Source organism: Loxodonta africana, chromosome 2, assembly GCF_030014295.1.
Source record: "Loxodonta africana isolate mLoxAfr1 chromosome 2, mLoxAfr1.hap2, whole genome shotgun sequence".
Lineage (NCBI taxonomy): Eukaryota > Metazoa > Chordata > Mammalia > Proboscidea > Elephantidae > Loxodonta > Loxodonta africana.
The window spans coordinates 58,819,739-58,840,461 of record NC_087343.1 but is presented as its reverse complement, the minus strand read 5'-3'; the positions used below and the strand labels follow the sequence as shown (position 1 = coordinate 58,840,461).

At 37.2% G+C, this 20,723-nt stretch overlaps 1 protein-coding gene and 1 pseudogene across 2 annotated transcripts in view; one reads left to right on the top strand and one right to left on the bottom strand.

Annotated features, from left to right (window-relative positions):
* MTREX (Mtr4 exosome RNA helicase) overlaps positions 1-20,723 on the bottom strand; it is a 122,775-nt gene that overhangs the window by 74,628 nt on the left and 27,424 nt on the right. For both annotated transcript variants that reach the window (XM_064271964.1, XM_064271967.1), the window contains exons 6-10: positions 14,515-14,689; positions 12,908-12,998; positions 2,787-2,911; positions 1,553-1,651; positions 982-1,084 (exon numbers count right to left, since the gene is read on the bottom strand). In XM_064271964.1, the coding sequence (XP_064128034.1) occupies positions 982-1,084; positions 1,553-1,651; positions 2,787-2,911; positions 12,908-12,998; positions 14,515-14,689 (593 nt within the window). The remainder of the gene's footprint in view (positions 1-981; positions 1,085-1,552; positions 1,652-2,786; positions 2,912-12,907; positions 12,999-14,514; positions 14,690-20,723) is intronic.
* Positions 18,189-19,720, top strand: LOC100668057 (small ribosomal subunit protein eS1-like; annotated as a pseudogene).

Below are 20,723 nucleotides of genomic sequence, written 5' to 3'. Positions count from 1 at the left end.
AGTAAATAAATTTTTGTATGAGAAATTAACCTGAGCTGTAAACTTTCACCTAAAGCACAATATTTTTTTAAAAAATAAACACATGCAAGGGATCTACACAGACATTTCCCCAAAGAAGATACACAAACGGTCAAGGAGCACATGAAAAGATGCTCAACATTATCAGCATCAGCGATAAGAATATCAAACCATAATGAGGTAACACTTCACATCCACCAGGATGGCTGTAATCAAAAAGATAATAACACGTGATGGCAAAGAGACAGAGAAACTGGAACCCTCGTACATGGCTGGTTATGTAAAATGGTGCATCCACTCTGGAAAACAGTATGACAGTTCCACAAAACATCAGTATAACAGCCGAAAAGTGGAAACAATCCATATGTCCATCGACTGATGAATGGATAAATGAAATGTGGTATATCCGTACAACGGAATGTTGTTTGGCCACAAAAGAGAACAATGCAGTGATACATGCTATGACACTGATGAACCTTAAACACATTATGCTAAGTAAAAGAAGCCAGACAAAAAACGGCCATATATTGTATGATTCCACTTACATGAAATGTCCAGGATATGTAAATCCATAACTACAGAAAGTAGACTAGTAATTGCCTGAGACTGGAAGTAAAATAAGGAGTGAATGCTAATGGGTATGGGGTTTCTTTCAGAGGTGATAAAAATGTTCTGGAAACAGTGGTTTTATATTAAAAACAATGGAATTCTACACTTTACAAAGATGGTTTTAATGGTATGTGGATTTTACCTCAAAAAAGCTATAATATGGGAAAAAAGATTAGATTGCTTTCAAAGTTACATAATGCTTAAAATCAACATTTAACCACCGAATTTCCTCACATACCACCTAGATTTTGATATAGCTTCCTGAAGAAAAATAAGTAAAAAACAGAAAATGTCAGAGTAATTTGAATATACAATTTTTATATAGAATTCTTTCAAAGTAAAGTTCCAAATTACCTTTAGTTCCACCTTTTCGACCTTTCTGGTCTCCTTTTGCCAAATCACCTGCATCTCGAAGCACTTGCATTGCAGTATTAAAATTATCTTCCCTGAAGTCACCCTGGAATCACAGACATTTTCTATGTAATTTCACAAATACTAAATCATAATTCAAATATTTTATACACTCTCAAAACAAAGAGATAATAAGAAAATTTTAAATGATAATTAGCAATTATCACAAATAATTTAACTATGATTCAAAAATAATAATTAAAAAAATCTGTGACAGAGGTAATAAAAAGATTATAAACCTGAGAAGAGTACACAGGAGATATCTGAAACATGCACAGAGCCCCCAACCTCCAGGCATTTTAAAAAATTTGGAAAGGAGAAAAATATAATTTATTCATAAGAAAAACACAAATATTTTATTTTTTGAAAAGAAAATACAAAAAGAACAATCAACTTGCACTGTAAAGCTACTTAAGTTAAAAAATAAATAGATCTCTTGTTATTACTCTCTTCGTTTTAAATTAGAGAAAAACAAGGTATAAAATACGATATAAAAGAAAGACAATCATCTTACATTTTCATCAACTACAAGGTGGAGGCCATCTCCTCCGGCTGGGAAAATGTAATGCTGCAATGGAGTAGGCCGATAATCTGTATAAATCACATGGCAAGGCTGTAAAAAGGAAAATGAATAATTAAGCATAATAAATTTTATTTATCCAAAATAGAACTGTGTATTTGATCTGCCTAAAAGCCCTTGTGGAAATAAAGTAGCGAATTCAGATTTCAAAGAGACACTTTTTTTTTTTTTTTAAGAACCAGGCCATAGAAAAATGTGGAAAAGTTAAGTCTATCAAATTATAAACCATCTTTTCAATTTACCAATTCCCTAAACACAGCAAAATACACAACCTGAACTTTAATAATAATCTGGATTCATACTGTAAAATTGGGATGCTGTAATTAAGAAGATACCTCTGTTTCTATGGAACAGTAGCAAGATAATACAGAAGACTTCCTGAGATAAAACGGCACATTTCTGCTCTACAGATCCTTATAAGCCTTATTAAAGTGGTAGATTGATCTAGTTCCCCCAGAACTACGTTTCTATCTGCCAGAAGCAACATGGGTGAATGCAACAAAATGCTATTAGAACGCTCATAAAAGGATAAAAATAAGTTCATAAGACTATCAGTGTAAGAAAAAATAAGGGCCACAAAATAAAACTAAGAACAAACTCAGTATACACAAACAAATATTTGTTATTAGGTTCTATAGAGCTGCTACAGGATCACTATGAGTCAGAACTGACTAAAAGACAATCAGTTTGGTTTTTTCATACACTTGCTAAAGGTAAACCAGAAAGGCAAAACGGAAACACAGTCATAAAAAGCTTCACAGTGTTCACATGGTAAAATTAAATCAGATGCTCGGGATATCCCCAGCTTTTCTTGGTACCAAGGTCTTAGAGGAAATTCTCCACTATGTACTGGAGACTCAACGTATGAATGAATGCAATAGTTTCCAAACCAAACCTGATCAAAATCAACTTGGGAACTTTTGAAAATTAGATATTCTAAAGTCCGACTCACAGGAATTTTGATTTATTTTTGGTTTGAGACGGGGCTCAGAAATCACTTGCAAAAAGCCAGTCAGTTGGTTTTGATAAGCTGCCTGATATGATATGTAGTTTCACGTTAAATTTTTTTTTTTATTCTAGACAGCATTAGAAACAAAGTATAGGACACAGTTAGGGTAATCCATAATGTTTTGAATACCGAAGGCATCTATAAAGGGAGAGAATATACCTGCTTGTGTAAGTGGCAAATCCATTCAGCAAATTGTCGAGCGTTTGGAATAGTAGCCGAAAGAAAGACATAGTGGACATTATCAGGAAGCAAAATAATAGTTTCTTCCCATACCACACCACGCTCTGAAAAAAACAAATATACCTTAGAAATCAGAGTCACCTTAGTTACAGTACCTCATATTATTTTCTCACAAGCTCAATAATTAGAAACGAAGATCACTTCACACAGGGATATTCTGAGTCATAGAACCTTACTGAAAACTACGTTAGTTTTCACTATGAATCGATCAGGTAGACCAAACCACTATAAAAAAAAAAAACTCTGAAATAACATCCTGCAAAGAGCAGCTCCAGACTGAATCCTTTTCAAACAGCCTAATGGGAGCCCCAGTGAAAAGGCAGGAGAGTAGTATTCCATTTTACTTTGAGAAGCAGAGGTTAATGCTTGTACAAAGTTACAGCAAAAAATTTCAAAGACACACTATTACTCTTACATATAGCATCATACATGAAGGAAGCAAGAGGACAAAGACAGGAAAGAAAAAAAAAGACAAAAATAGATGTCAGAAGAAACTCTTTCTTAAACTTGCTCAAGCTGAAAGAACTGAAGAAAAATTCAAGCCTTCAGTTGCAACACTGAAAGATTCTACTCGGAAAATACTGAATGATGTGGGAGGCATCAAAAGAAGATGGAAGGAGAGACAGAGCGAAGATGGCAGAATAGACAGATGTTTCTGGCGAGCCCTCTTTACAACAAAGACCCGAAAAAACAAGTGAAACGAGAGTATTTGTGACAAGCTGGGAGCCCTGAGCATCAAAGGCAAGCTTAGACAATGAACTGAGTGGCAGAGGGAGGAAGAGGCCATTCAGAAGTGGAGAGGAGTTACCGGACCCGAATCGCGGGGAGCCCTCAGGCACCATTCCCGGAGTGGCGGCGGCAGTGGCGGGCTGGTACTAGCGTTCGGCCACAGTTTCCTCAGAGAGAAGCAGCCAGCCACACAGCCTACTCACACATCCGGAACCTAAGGAGAAAGGTGCTCTCGGCAAAAGCTAAGTATCTGCGTATGTTTTACCGCGCCCTCCGCACCGCCAAGCTGGCTTCAGCGGCTGAATCCCTGGGCCTGAGATAGACCCTGGTGAGTACCTAGAGCCATCGTCCCAGCCTTGGGGAAGGAAAAAATTTGCAACTGGGAGGGAAAAGATAATTTGCTAGCTCCATTAACGGGAGAGCTCAGGACACAAGCGGCTCCTGTCCAGGCACAAACTGTCCATGGACCTTGAGCAACTTTCCCTTCTGCATGGACCTGTGTGGGCCTATTTTGGGAGAATAGTTCCTTGTTGACAAACTCCAACCATTTCAGCTGTGTGGTGGAGAGATGGGTGTTTGATGTTCGACACTGCTTTGCCTATTAAACTAGGTCCTCACCTAACCACGTCAGGGACCTAAGGACTGGTAGCTCCACTCGGACCACCCAGCCACCTGTGACAGGGGTCCAAAGGTAACTGGTACCTCCCAGTCCTCACAACCAAAAACTTTGGGTGCCCATGGTCCCTCTGCAGAACCCACCCACCAGCACGCTCTAGGGAACAGAGACACATTTTTCTCAGAGACACCTGGGGGTCAGTTCTCAGCCCCCTGCCTTGTTCAGAGCATGACCCCCTGCTGCAATCAGGTATCGGTATATATGCCAATAACCCCTGGCCCTCTAAGACTGTAGGACAGAGCCTATACCACACACTTGATGATCAGCTACCTGGAAACTGAGCTGAATTCATACAAGAATACTGAATGGACTCCTAAACTGATATACCTGATAACAGCTCTAGCCAGCTGGGGACAGGATGCCAGAGCTCCAAAGGTGAAAATAATCAAGCTAGCTCACTCAGGCAACCCACAGGGGTATACCAAAATAAAACAAAGCAAGCAGCTACAACACAGTAAGCAAGCATAAACTAATACAATAACTTATAGATGGCTAGGAGACAACAGTCAATATCAAGTCACATAAAGAAACAGACCATGATCACGTCAACAGGCTCTCAAAACAAAGAATCCAGGGATCTTCTAGATAAAAGTGCATTCCTAGAATTACCAGATGCAGAATACAAAAGTTTAATATACAGAACCCTCAAGACATCAGGAAGCAAATGAGGCAATACACAGAACAAGCCAGGGAAAACACAGATAAAGCAATTGAAGAAATTAGAAAGATTATTCAGGAACATAATGAAAAGTTTAATAAGCTGGAAAAATCCACAGACAGACAGCAATCAGAAATTCAGAAGATTAACAACAAAATCACAGATTAGATAACTCAATAGAAAGTCAGAAGAGCAGAACCGAGTAAGCAGAAGCTAGAATTTCTGAACTCGAAGATAAATCACGTGGCACTAATATATTTGAAGAAAGATAAAAGAATTTAAAAAAATGAAGAAAACTTAAGAATCATGTGGGACTCTATCAAGAGAAATAATCTACGAGTGACTGGAGTACCAGAACAGGGAGGGTAACAGAATATACAGAGAAAATTGTTGAAGGTTTGTTGGCAGAAAACTTCCCTGATATTGTGAAAGATGAGAAGATATCTATCCAAGATGCTCATGGACCTCCACATAAGGTAGATCTTAAAAGAAAGTCACCAAGACATATTATAATCAGGCTTGCCAAAACCAAAGATAAGGAGACAATTATAAGAGCAGCGAGGGATAAAAGAAAAGTCACCTACAAAGGAGAGCCAATAAGAATAAGCTCGGACTACTCGGCAGAAACCATGCAGGCAAGAAGGCAATGGGATGACATATTTAAAAAACTGAAGGAAAAAAACTGCCTGCCAAGAATCATATATACATCGAAACTGTCTCTTAAATATGAAGGTGAAATTAAGACATTTCCAGATAAACACAAGTTGAGGGAATTCGTAAAAACCAAACCAAAACTACAAGAAATACTAAAGGGAGTTCTTTGGTTAGAAAATCAGTAATATCAGGTATCAACCAAGACTAGAACACTGGGCAGAGCAACCAGAAGTCAACCCAGAGGGGGAAATCCAAAAAGCAAAGCAAGATTAAAAAAAAAAAAAAAATTAAAAAAAGCCCAACACAGGATACGGCAATTACTATATAAAAGATGACAACATTAAAAAAATAAAGAGGGAATAAGAAATGTAATCATACACCTCCCATATGGAGAGGAAGATACGGCGATACACAGAAATAAAAGTTAGTTTTAAATTTAGAAAAATAGGGGTAAATAATAAGGTAACCACAAAGGAGACAAACTATCCTACTCATCAAAATAAAATGCAAGGGAAAAACACAGACTCAGCAGAAACAAAATCAACAACAACAAATATAAGGAAAGGACAATATATAAAGAAAATCTGCTCAGCACATAAAATCAAGTGGGCAAAAGAAACTGTCAACACACAAAAAAACACAACAAAATGATAGCACTAAACTCATACCTATCCATAATTACCCTGACTGTAAATGGACTAAATGCACTAATAAAAAGATAGAGAGTGGCAGAATGGATTAAAACACAAGATCCATCTATATGCTGCCTACAAGAGACAAACCTTAGACTTAACAGACACATACTAAAACTCAAAGGATGGAAAAAAGTACATCAAGCGAACAATATTGCAGGAGTGGCAATATTAATTTCTGACAAAACAGACTTTAAAATTAAATCCGTCAGAAAGGAGAAGGACACTATATAACAATTAAAGGGACAATACACCAAGAAGATACAACCATATTAAATATTTATGCACCCAATGACAGGGCTGCAACATACATAAAACAAACTCTGTCAGCACTGAAAAGTGAGACAGACAGTTCCACAATAATAGTAGGAGACATCAACACACCACTTTTGGTGAAGGACAGGACATCCAGAAAGAAGCTCAATAAAGGCACGGAAGATCTAAATGCCACAATCAACCAACTTGACCTCGTAGACAGATATAGAACACTCCACCCAACAGCAACCAACTATACTTTCTTTTCTAGTGCACATGGAACATTCTCTACAGTAGATCACATATTAGGTCATAAAGCAAGCCTTGGCAGAATGCATAACGCTAAAATATTACAAAGCATCTTCTCTGACCATAAGGCCATAAAAGTGGAAATCAATAACAGGAAAAGCATGGAAAAGAAATCAAACACTTGGAAACTGAACAATACGCTGCTCGAGAAAGGCTGGATTATAAAAGACATTAAGGATGGAATAAAGAAATTCATAGAATCCAATGAGAATGAAAACACTTCCTACCAGGACCTCTGGGACACAGCAAAAGTGGTGCTCAGAGGCCAATTCATAACAATAAATGCACACATCCAAAAAGAACAAAGGGCCAAAATCAAAGAATTATCCCTACAACTTGAACAAATAGAAAGAGAGCAACAGAAGAAACTCACAGGCACCAGAAGAAAACAAATAATAAAAAATAGAGCTGAACTAAATGAAACAGAAAACAGAAAAACAATTGAAAGAATTAACAAGAACAAAAACTGGTTTTTTGAAAAACTCAACAAAATTGATAAACCACTGGCTAAACTGACAAAACAAAAACAGGAGAGGAAGCAAAGAACCTGAATAAGAAATGAGATGGGCGATATTACAACAGACCCAACTGAAATTAAAAGAATCATATCAGATTACTAGGAAAAACTATACTCAAACAAATTTGAAAACCTAGAAGAAATGGATGAATTCCTGGAAACACACCAACCTAAACTAACACCTACAGAGGTAGAACAACTAAATAGACCCATAACAAAAGAAGAGATTGAAAAGGTAATCAAAACAATCCCAACAAAAAAAAAGCCCTGGTCCAGAGGGCTTCATTGCAGAGTTCTACCAAACTTTCAGGAAACAATTAACACCACTACTACTAAAGGTATTTCAGAGCATAAAAAAGGACGGCAAACTACCAAACTCATTCTATGAAGCCACCATATCCCTGATACCAAAACCAGGTAAATACACCACAGGAAAAGAAAATTATAGACCTATATCCCTCGTGAATGTAGACTCAAAAATCCTCAGCAAAATTCTAACCAATAGAATTCAACATATCAAAAAAATAATTCCCCATGACCAAGTGGGATTCATACCAGGTATGCAGGGATGGTTCAATATTAGGAAAACAATTAATGTAATCCACCACAAAAATAAAACCAAAGATAAGAATCACGATTTTATCAATTGATGCAGAAAAGGCATTTGACAAAGTTCAACACTTACTCATGATAAAAACTCTCAGCAAAATAGGAATAGAAGGAAAATTCTTCAACATAATAAACGGCATTTATACAAAGCCAACAGCCAACATCATCCTAAATGGAGAGAGCCTGAAAACATTCCCACTGAGATGGGGAACCAGACAAGGATGGTTTTTATCACCACTCTTATTCAACATTGTGACGGTAAGTCCTAGCCAGAGCAGTTAGGCTAGATAAAGAAATAAAGGGCATCCAGACTGGCAAGAAGTAAAAGTATGTCTATCTGTGGACGACATGATCTCATACACAGAAAACCCTAGGGAATCCTCCAGGAAACTACTGAAACTAATAGAAGAGTTCAGCAGAGTATTGGGATACAAGATAAACATACAAAAATCAGTTTGATTCCTCTACACCAACAAAAAGAACATCGAAGAGGAAATCACCAAATCAATGCCATTTACAGTAGCCCCAGAAGATAAAATACTTAGGAATAAATCTTACCAGAGATGTAAAAGACTTATACAAAGAAAACTACAGTACACTTCTTCAAGAAAACCAAAAGAGTTACATAAGTGGAAGAACATACCTTCCTCGTGGATAGGAAGACTTAACATTATTAAAAAGTCTATTCTACCAAAAGCTATCTATATATTTGATGCAATTTCGATCAAAATCTCAAGGATATTCTTTAATGAGATGGGGAAACAAATTACCAACTTCATATGGAAGGGAAAGAGGCCCTGGGTAAATAAGGCATTACTGAAAAAGAAGAACAAAGTGGGAGGCCTTACTCTACCTGATTTTAGAACCTATTATACCGTCACAGTAGTCAAAACAGCCTGGTACTGGTACAACAACAGATACATGGACCAATGGAACAGAATTGAGAATCCAGAAACAAATCCATCCACATATGAGCAGTTGATATTTGCCAAAGGCCCCAAGTCAGTTAAATGTGGAAAAGACAGTCTTTTTAACAAATGGTGCTGGCATAACTGGATATCCATCTGCAAAAAAATGAAACAAGACCCATACCTCACTCCATGCACAAAAACTAACTCAAAATGGGTCAAAAACCTAAATGTAAAATCTAAAACGTTACAGATCATGGAAGAAAAAATAGGAACACGTTAGGAGACCTAATACATGGCAGAAACCATATGCAAAACATTATAAAGAATGTAGAAGAAAAGCTAGATAACTGGGAGGTCCTAAAAATCAAACACCCATGCTCATCCAAAGACTTCACCAAAAGAGTAAAATGACTACCTACAGACTGGGAAAAAGATTTTAGCTATGACATTTCTGATCAGTGCCTTATCTCTAAAATCTACATGACACTGCAAAAACTCAAGTACAAAAAGACAAACAACCCAATTAAAAAATGGGCGAAAGACATGAATAGACACTTCACTGAAGAAGACAATTCAAGTAGCTAACAGATAAATGAGGAAATGTTCACGATCATTAGCCATTAGAGAAATGCAGATCAAAACTACAATGAAATTTCATCTCACTCCAACAAGGCTGGCATTAATCCAAGAAACACAAAATAATAAATGTAGGAGAGGCTGTGCAGAGATTGGAAGACTTATACACTACTGGTGGGAATGTCAAATGGTACAACAACCACTTTGGAAACCAATTTGGCGCTTCCTTAAAAGCTAGAAATACAACTACCATACGATCTAGCAATCCCACTCCCTGGAATACATCGAAGAGAAATAAGAGCCTTTACACGAACAGATACATGCACACCCGTATTTACTGCAGCACTGTTTACAACAGCAAAAAGATGGAAGCAACCAAGGTGCCCATCAATGGATGAATGGATAAATAAATTATGGTATATTCACACAATGGAATACTACACATCGATAAAGAACAGTGAGGAATCTGTGAAACATTTCATAACATGGAGGAACTTGGAAGGCATTATGCTGAGTGAAATTAGTCAGTTGCAAAAGAACAAATACTATATAAAACCACTATTATAAGAACTTGAGAAATAGTTTAAACTGAGAAGAAAACCTTCTTTCGTGGTTATGAGGGGGGAAGGGAGGGAGGGTGGGAGAGGAACATTCACTAATTAGACAGTAGATAAGAACTACTTTAGGTGAAGGGAAAGACAGCACACAATACAGAGGAAGTCAGCATAATTGGACCAAACGAAAAGGAAATAAGTTTCCTGAATAAACTTAATGCTTCGAAGGCCAGCATAGCAGGGGCAGGGGTCTGGGGACCATGGTTTCAGGGGATATCTAAGTCAACTGGCATAATAAAATCTATTAAGAAAACATTCTGCATCCCACTCTGAAGAGTGGCGTCTGGGGTCTTAAACGCTAGCAAGCAGCCATCTAAGATGCATCAATTGGTCTCAACCCACCTGGAGCAAAGGAGAATGAAGAACTCCAAGGACAATAGGTGACTATAAGCCTAAGAGACAGAAAGGGCCACACAAACCTGGGACTACATCATCCTGAGACCAGAAGAACTAGATGGTGCCTGGCTACAACCGACGACTGCCCTGACAGAGAACACAACAGAGAACCCCTAAGGGAGCAGGAAAGCAATGGGATGCAGACCCCAAATTCTCATAAAAAGACCAGACTTAATGGTTTGACTGAGACTAGAAGGACCCCGGTGGTCATGGCCCCCACACCTTCTGTTGGCCCAGGACAGGAATCATTCCCAAAGTCAACTCTTCAGACATGGATTGGACCGGACAATGGGTTGGAGAGGGATGCTGGTGAGGAGTGAGCTGCTTGCATCAGGTGGACACTTGAGACTATGTTGGCATTTCCTGCCTGGAGGGGAGATGATAGGGTGGAGGGGGGTAGAAGCTGGCGAAATGGACATGAAAAGAGAGAGCAGAGGGAGAGAGCGGGCTGTCTCATTAGGGGGAGAGTAACTGCGAGTGTGCAGCAAGGTGTATATGGGTTTTTGTATGAGAGACTGACTTGATTTGTAAACTTTCACTTAAAGCACAATAAAAATTAAAAAAAAAAAAAGAAAATGGAAGGCATACACAGAGTCACCGTACCAAAAAGAATTGGTCGATGTTCAACCATTTCAGTAGGCAACATATGATCTGTGCATCAGGGTTGTGTCCTTTCACCATACCTATCCAATCTGTATGCTGAGCAAAAAACCCAAAAAGCTGGACTATACGAAGACTGAGGCATCAGGATTGGAGGATGACTCATTAACAGTCCGTGTTATACAGAGGACACAACCTTGCTTGCTGAAAGTGAAGACTTGAACCACTTACTGATGAAGATCAAAGACCACAGCCTTCAATATGGATTATGCCTCAACATAAAGAAAACAAAAATCCTCACAACTGGACCAATGAGAACATCATGATAAACAGAGAAAAGACTGAGGTTGTAAAGGATTTCATTTTACTTGGATCCAAAATCAACACCCACGGAAGCAGTAGTCAAGAAATCAAACAACGTACTGCACTGGGCAAATAGGCTGCAAAAGACCTCTTTAGAAGTGTTGAAAAGCAAAGATGTCACATTGAGGACTAAGGTGTACCTGACCCAAGCCAGGGTATTTTCAATCACCTCATATGCATGCAAAAGCTAGATAACGAATAAGGAAACTGAAGGGAAAACTGACACCTTTGAATTGTGGTGTTGACGAATACTGAATAGGCTATGGACTGCCAAAAGAATGAAGAAATCTGTCTTGGAAGTACAACTAGAATGCTCCTTAGAAACAAGGATGCTGAGACTGCATCTTACGTACTTTGGACATGTTATCAGGAGGGATCAATCCCTGGAGAAGGACATCATGATTGGTAAAGTAGAGGGGGTCAGTGAAAAAGAGGAAGACCCTCAGTGAAATGGACTGACACAGTGGCTGCAACAGGGGGCTCAAGCATAGCAACAACTGTGAGGACGGCAGTGTTTCATTCTGTTGTGCATAGGGTCGCTATGAGTCAGAACCAACTTGATGGCACCTGACAACAACAACAACGGTATATGAGCAAGAACCAATGATACTGAAGGAAGAAATCCAAGCTGCACTGAATACACTAGAGAAAAACAAGGCTCCAGGAACTGACGGAATACCAAGTGACATGTTTCAAATATACCTACTTTTTCATTATTAACAGTCTAACGGCCCAAGTAAAGGGATATTTATAACTTTTCTTTTTGTGTATTTCATAATCCTCATGGAATTTTTTCCCATAAACATGATTTGTTGTCTAACTTTTAAAGTGTTTTTTTTTTTTTAAAAATAATAAAACTCAAGAAAGTTAAACTTTTTTAATCAGAAGCTTTAGGAATCCTTTAATATCAGTTATATGAGCAATCTATTATCTGTTTTAACTCCATTTCCTTTATTTGAAATTCCATTTCTTCACCTAGGAAAAATTACTATTTGAGGAGCCATACTTGAATTAAGAAGCCCTGATGGTACAGTGGAGTCTTGGTGGCACAGTGGTTAAACGCTTGGCTTCACCAAAGGGCCAGCAGTTTGAACTCACCAGCCACTCTGCATAAGGAAGATGTGGCAGTCTGCTTCCATAAAGGTTTATAGCTTTGGAAACTCTATGGGGCAATTCTACTGTTTGCTAAGTTCTAGCAAACATTTGCTAAGTTCTAGGAGACATTCGCTTAAAATTGTTGACAGCGCGATACATTATTTCCAGTTAGATCCAATTTAAGTAGCAAAGTCAAATCCACTGTTGACAAGTCAGTTTGTCAAGGATTTTCCTGTCAACAATTTTAAGCAGCAGATGTTTGCTAGAACTCTAGCCACACCAAAATCCAAAGCAAAATTTAACTTCTTGTTCAAAACTCCTAAGGTCAGCGTTAAGGGGAAATAACTGTCATAAATCTCAACAACACCATAGAATACGCACAATACCTGAATCTCTCATGTAATGAATTTCATCAAATATGACCCAAGCAACTTCTCGCATAACTTCCGAACCTCTGTACAGCATACTTCTCAAAATCTAAAGAAAAACAAGAAATTTCACAAATGTAGGTCATAACAACTAATAATTAAAAATTTTTTTCTAACAAGCAATTTGGAAAATTCCCTATCACTGGAAACATTAAAGTAGTATCTGTTGTTAGCTGCTGTGGAGTCAACCCCTGACTCATGGGAATCCCAAGCACAACATAATGAATTGCTGTCCGACCCTACACCATCCCCTTGATTAGTTGTGAGCCACAGCGTTTTCACTGGCTGATTTTCAGAAGTACATCACCAGGTCTTTTTTCCTAGTCTGTCTTAGTCTGGGAGCTCCACCGAAATCTGTTCAGCATCAATGCAACATGCAACCCTCCCTCCAATGACAGACAGGTGGTGGCTATGCATGAAGTACACTGGCCAGGAAGCAAACCTGGGTCTCCAACATGGAAGATGTGAGTTCCATCACTGACCCATCAATGCTATTTTTAAAAAATCAAATAACATTCCTTTCTCCCATAAAACCAAAGTAAATTAATCCTCAGTCATTAGAAATGAGCTATAATGTGCAGAATTATCATCACCTCTACCGTCCATGTGTCTCAAATATAAACTTATTATTTTATATGCTCAGCACCAATTCCAAGATACATACTTTCTAAGATATGAGAGCAAATTAAAATTATCTTCTATCCAACACACTGGACCTCATTATACTGTCTGCTCTTTTTTTTTCTGCCTACATCCCCTCAGGAAACTCTGCTGGCATAGTGGTTAAGAGCTACAGGGGCTAACCAAAAGGTAAGCGGTTCGAATCCACCAGGCGCTCCTTGGAAACCGTATAGGGCAATTCTACTCTGTCCTATAGGGTTGCTATGAATTGAATCAACGCAACAGCAACAGGTTTGGTTTTTGATTTTTATATTCCCTCACGATATGGATATTTTTTGGCACCCGTTAACCTGATTTTTTGGCAATAATAAAAATCCTCCACAGATGGAACCAAGTTTTGAGAACAGAAAATAAACTTAATTTGGGTACCAAAATGAAAAATGAACAATGCTTTTGGTTGGCTCTCCACACCAGGAACTAATTTTTGCCCTCTAATATACCATGTCCTCATAAAAAACTAGGATATGATCCAACTATATACAGAAGTACTTCGAATAAGATATAATTATATGTAAAGCCTAACTATGATTATGGGAAGAAGCTAAACATAATACCTACTAATAAGCTAAACAAAGAGCTACTACTTATATGAAACTACGTATTCAAATTGTATCAAAGCTGTCAAAACATTTTGATGTCAATGATAGTAAAAAGCCCTTAAAAATACTTGATTAAAAAAATTATGACAAGTAATAGAAATACTGGCATTTTAGATATGAATTCATACAATTGCTAGAACATTTTGAGGTGAACTTTTTCCCTTTCAAATAAATCTGCTCAGAAAGAAAAGTGTTACATTTTATCTCTACAGAGCAAGTGATAAAACACAATGCTCTAAATGAACACACATTAATAAAAAATGGATGAGGTACTATATAAATTACCTCTGTGGTCATAACAAGACAAGATGCCGTAGGATTTATAGTAACATCTCCAGTCATCAGACCAACATCTTGAAATTCTTCATACATTTCACGGTATTTCTGGTTACTCAGAGCCTTAATTGGGCTGGTAAATATTACACGCTGTTTTTCCCTTAAGGCCAATGCAATAGCATACCTAAAGATATGAAAGCAAATAAGAAAAAGGTAATTATAAAATTTTTACTTTCAGTTTTCTGATTTTTCAATTCTATTAATACATAAAATGTCCAAATTTTCCCTAATTACTTGCCTCAAATGGACTCTAAAGAACATTAACACCTTATTCTACTTAGTACAGAAATACTAATAAACTGGTAATTATTATGACAAATCTGAAACATAGTGGTCTAAATGAACAAAAATGTTTTAATTTTAAAATTATGTCTCTGGGAATTAATGTAACTTTTTTTTTTTTTTTAAATTACTAATACCTGGAGCCGTGGTGGTGCATTGGTTAAGAGCTCGGCTACTAACCAAAAGGTCAGCAGTTGCTCCTTGGAAACCATATGGGGCAGTTCTACTCTGTCCTACAGGGTCACTATGAGTTGGAATTGCCTCAATGGCAACAGGTTTTGAGTTACAAATACCAATGATTATTAACGGTTACTCTGTTTTTACTTGTAGGTAAAACAACTTTTTTACCTGTAGGTAAAACACATGGGAAATTTAGAGTCTCTGCCTGTGAGCTTATACATACAGATACCATTAACAGGAATGGCTTTAAAAAAAAAATTTTTTTTTTTTTAACTTTCAAAAATGAGTTAATCCATATGTATTCTTTCTCGATATGTAATATTTATCAAATCAGTTCTTGAGTAAAAATTATGGTGGGTTCTGATTATGTAAAAGTTCTTCCATAGCTATTAATAAAAAAAAAAGTTTTGTTTTTTAAAGAACATTCAGTTAAAATTTTAATATAGATCATGAAATCAGGATTAAGCTTAGCACTGCGATAGATCCTCCTATTTAAGACTTGGTTTCTGCTGTCAATATGCTTTTTGACCTTTTGGAGAGATAAAAATAATATTCATCCCAGCCCTGCCCCAAAAGAGTGAAATAAACTATTAACAAAATTAAAAAGTTACCCAAACAAACATGATTAAATATGACCGTAAGAGACATACACGAAATAAAACATAAAAAACTCCAATGTCATTGAGTCCATTCCATACACATTACAATATACTACCTAAAATGTCCACCTTTCAACAAAAAACACTATAAGACATGCAAAGAAACAAGAACGTGAGATCCATACTTGGGTGGGGGAAGCAGTCATAAGAATCTGATTCTGAATGGGCCCAGATGTGGACTCAGCAGACTACCTTCAAAGCAGCTAATAAGAAATATGTCCAAAAATTTAAAGAAAAGTAGGTTCTAAGAATTAAAGGAAAATAAGACAATGGCTCAACAAATAGTCTCAACAGAGAAACCAAAATTATAACAACCATAACCAAACGGAAACTCTACAGTTGAACAGTACAATAATCAGAAGGAAAAATTCACTAGATTGGCTCAAAAGCAGTGAATATGAAGTTTGATCAAGAGAAACTATCAAACCTAAAAAGTCCTTCAGGCTGAAAGGAAATGACACCAGGTGGTGCAATAAAGAACAAAAGAATGGCAAAACTATGCAGAAATATAAAAGACTATACGTATGTATTTTTCCCTTACTTTTTTAATATGTTTAAGAACATAAGACTGTTAAAAACGGTAATCATAACACTGTATTACTGGGTTTATAACATATCTAAATAATATACATATGATAAAAATAACACAAAGAGGAGAAAACAGAGCTATATTACAGCAAGGTTTCGATACTTTACAGAAATGGCGATTTAGCTATATTCTATAAGCCCTAGCGCAACCACACAAAACATGATAGATCTTTAAAAAACTAAAAATAAAAACCCCAAGGAATAAAACTGTACACTAAAAATACATGTAAAGCACAAAAGAAGCAAGTGAAGAAGGAAACAACAGAAAGGATAAGATACATACCAAAAAAAAAGAGGAAACTGTATATCCAATCATACCAGTAACTAAATTATTCATGAACAAAAATACATCTTTAACCACTAAGGCTCCCTGTCTCCTTCACCTTCATAGGGCTTGCCAGTTCCACTGAGGTAGCATGCAACATTTTACAACTCCATTCATTACTGCCCACACACAAGGGTCCACTGCAGCTAAATCTTCCTGATCTACAGCTTCACCCAGTTGGTGATACTGAAGGAAGTTCCAGCCAGAGCTGCTCAGGCATTGAGCATCAGGCTGGGAGGTACACACCAAAAAAAAATTGTGAAATGAAATAAACACCTCAATCAAAATGCAGGATTGTCAGGGACTGAATTAAATAAAAGTATCAACTACATGTTATCTACTGGAGACACCATAAAACTCAAAGATGCAAACAAACTTAAAGTAAAAAGATGGAGAAGGACATACCATAAAAATAGGCACCATAAGAGTTCAATTAGTATCAGACAAAGTCAACTTTAACAGAATGAATGTTACTCGAAACAAAGAGGAACATTTGATAATGATAAAATTTCAGTGTACCAGGAAAACGTAACAATTACAAATATATAAGCAGTTAACAACCAAACCCACTGCCATCAAGTCGATTCCAACTCACAGACCCCTAATACACAAAGCAAAAACTGACAGTTAAATGAAGGACTAGACAAATCAAGAAGCATATTTGTAGATTTCAATACTCATCTGTCAATAATTGATAGACCAATTAGACATAAAGTCAGAAAGAATATGGAAGACATGATCAACACTATCAATCACCTGAGCTGACATATGCAGAATACTCTGCCTGACAAAACAGAATACACATTCTTTTCAAGCACGTTAAACACCCTCCGGGCTACATCATATGCTAGGGCACAAAACAAGGTGAAATAAATTTAAAAATCATTTAAATCATATAATTTCTCTTTTCCAACCACAAGGAAATATTAGAAAACTGGAAAAATACCAAAACATTTGAAAAGTGAACAGTAGCAATCACAAGGGAAATGAGAAAATAATTAGAATTGAATGAAAATGCAACACAATATTATCAAATCCATGGACGGCAGGTAAAGCAGTACAAAGTGGGAAAGTTATAGGTTTAAATGCTTGTATTAACAAAAACCAAACCTGTTGCTGTTGAGTTGGTTATATTGGACAAGAATTATCTAAAATCAGTAAGCTAAGTTTCTACCTCAAGAAATTACAAAAGAAGAAATCAAACTCAAAGCAAGAGAAAATAATAAAGATGAGAGCATAAACCAGTGAAACAGAAAAGAGAAAAACCAGTGATCAGAGTCTGTTTTTTCAAAAAAGAAAAAGAGAATCAACAAAACTGAAAAACACTTTGCTAAAACTGTTGTTGTCGTTAATGCACAAGAGAAGGAATCCCTGCCTGGTCCTGTGCCATCCCCATGATTGGTTGTGGATCAGACCACTGTGATCCACAGTGTTTCCACCTGCTGATTTTGGGGAAGGGATTGTCAGGTTTTTCTTCCAACTCTTTCTCAGTCTATAAGTTCTGCTGAAACCTGTTCAGTATCATAGCAACACACAAGCCTCAACTGACACACTGGCGGCAGCTGCGCATGAAGTGCTTTGGCTGGGAATCAAATCGGGTCTCCTCCCTGACAGGCAAAAATTCTATCCCTGAACCACCAAAGCCTCCTTTACCTAAAAAAACCAAGGGGAAAAAAAAAAAAGGCACAAAAGGCGAAAATCAGTCCTCGTGGTTCCCTGAGCAGCACCATGGCAGTCAGCAAGAATAAGCGCCTTACAAAAAGTGGCAAAAAAGGAGCCAAGGAGAGAGTAGTTGATCCATTTTTTAAGAAAGACTGGTATGATGTGAAAGCACCAGCTATGTTCCGTATAAGAAATACTGGGAAAACACTACTCACAAGGACTCAGGCAACCAAAATTGTATCTTATGGCCTCAAGGGTTGTGTTTTGAAGCAAGCCTTGCTGATATGCAGAACGATGAAGTTGCACTTAGAAAATTCAAGCTATTTACTGAGGATGATCAGGGCAAAAATTGCCTGACCAGATGCCACGGAATGGATCTTACCCGTGATAAAATGTGTTCCACAGTCAAAAAATGGCTGACCATGTTAATGTCAAGACTATTAATGGTTATTTGCTTCATCTATTCTGTGTCAGTGTTCCAAAAAAATACAACAGATTCGGAAGACTTCTTATGCTCCGCACCAACAGGTCTGTTTGCCAAATCCAGGAGAAAATGCTGGACATCAGGATCAAAGAGGTGCAGACAAATGACTTGAAAGAAGTGGTCTATAAACTGATTCCAGGCAGCACTGGGAAAGACATAGAAAAGATTTGCCAAACTATTTTTCCTCTCCATGATGTGTTGGTTACAAAAGTAAAAATGCTGAGGAAGCCCAAGTTTGAACTGGGAAAACTCACAGAGCTTCGTGGTGAAGGTAGAAGTTCTGGGAAAGCTACTGGAGGTGAGACAGGTGCTAAAGCTGAACGAGCTGATGGCTATGAGCTACCAGTTCAAGAATCCATTTAAAATTCAGACTTTTAACAGTGACAAACAAAAGATCTCATTTGTGGGGGAAAAAAAAAGACGAAAATCAGGAATGAGAAAAAAAACAAAGACCCCTAGAAAGTAAAATGATTTTAAAGAAATTAACAATTCTATGACAACAAATTAGACAATTTCAATGAAATGGACAAACCACTACATAGATACAAGTTACCAAAAAGGACTCAAGAAGAAAGAAAATCTAAATAGACCTATAGTGAATAAAGAAATTGAGTTTGGAATTAAAAATCTTTCTACAAAGAAAAGCCCAGGCCCAGATGGCTTGACTAGTGAATTCTACCAAACATTTGAAGAAGAAATAATAGCAATACTACAAAAACTCAATCAAAAAAGAGATGAGAGGGAAAACTTCCTAACTTATTTTATGAAGTTAGTATTACCCTGACCCCAAAGTTAGACAAAGACATTAAATGATAAGATATGTACAGACCAATATCCTCTATGAAGATAGACACAAAAAAGCTGTAACAAAATATTAGCAAACTGAACCTGGCAATGTATACAAACGATCACCTGCGTGAACTGCATTTATTCCAGGAATGCAAGGTTGATTTAATAACAGAATATTAATCAAAGTAACATACCACATTAACAAAAAACAAAGACTACATTGATTATTTCAATAGATGGAAAAAGCATCTGACCAAATACAATGTCTTGGTAAAAACTCTCACTTTTAAACCTATTTTTATATATTCCCAACTAAGAATGAAAAGGAATTTCTTCAACCTGGTAAAGGGCCCTCAGACACTGCTGGGTCTATGGTAGAACTCCTGCCTTACATGTGAGAGACCTGGATTTGATCCTTGGCCAGTGCACCTCATTCATGGTCATCACCCGCCTATGAGTAGAGACATGCTGCTATGATGCTGAGCAGGTTTTGGCAGGGCTCCCAGATTAAGACAGGCTAGAAAAACTGGCCTAGCAATCTATTTCTGAAAATCGGCCAATGAAAACCCTATGGATGACAATGGTCCAATTCAAAACCAATCATGAGGATGATGCAGGACCAAGAAGCATTTTGTTCCACTGTGCTAGGGGTCACCATAAGTCAGAGCCAGCTGGATGGCAGCTAACAAGAACAACAGGAAAACACAGCAATTAACAATACTTAATGATGAAAGACTAAATGTTTTCCCCCTCCCACTGGGTACAAGGCAAAGATGTCCAGTCTCATTACTTCTATTCAACAGTGTACTGGGGATTGCCAGTGCATTAAGATAAAGAAACTGAAGGCATACGTATTGGAAAGGAAGAAATAAACTATCTTTATTCACAGACAGCACGATCGATCACCTGTGTAGAAATCCTATGGAATGGTCAACTAAGCAAAAAAAGTTTAGCAAGGTTGCAAAATACAACACCAATATGTAAAAAGTTTTATTTCAATGTACTAGACATGAACAGTCCAAATACAAAATTCGCCAATAGTATAAAACAGAATAAAGTTATCAATAGACTTAAGAAAATATGTGTAAACTAGTACATTGAACACACAAAAATACTGGTGAGAGAAATTAAATACCTAAAGAAATGGAGAAATATATACCATGCTCATGGGTTGGAAGACTCAATACTG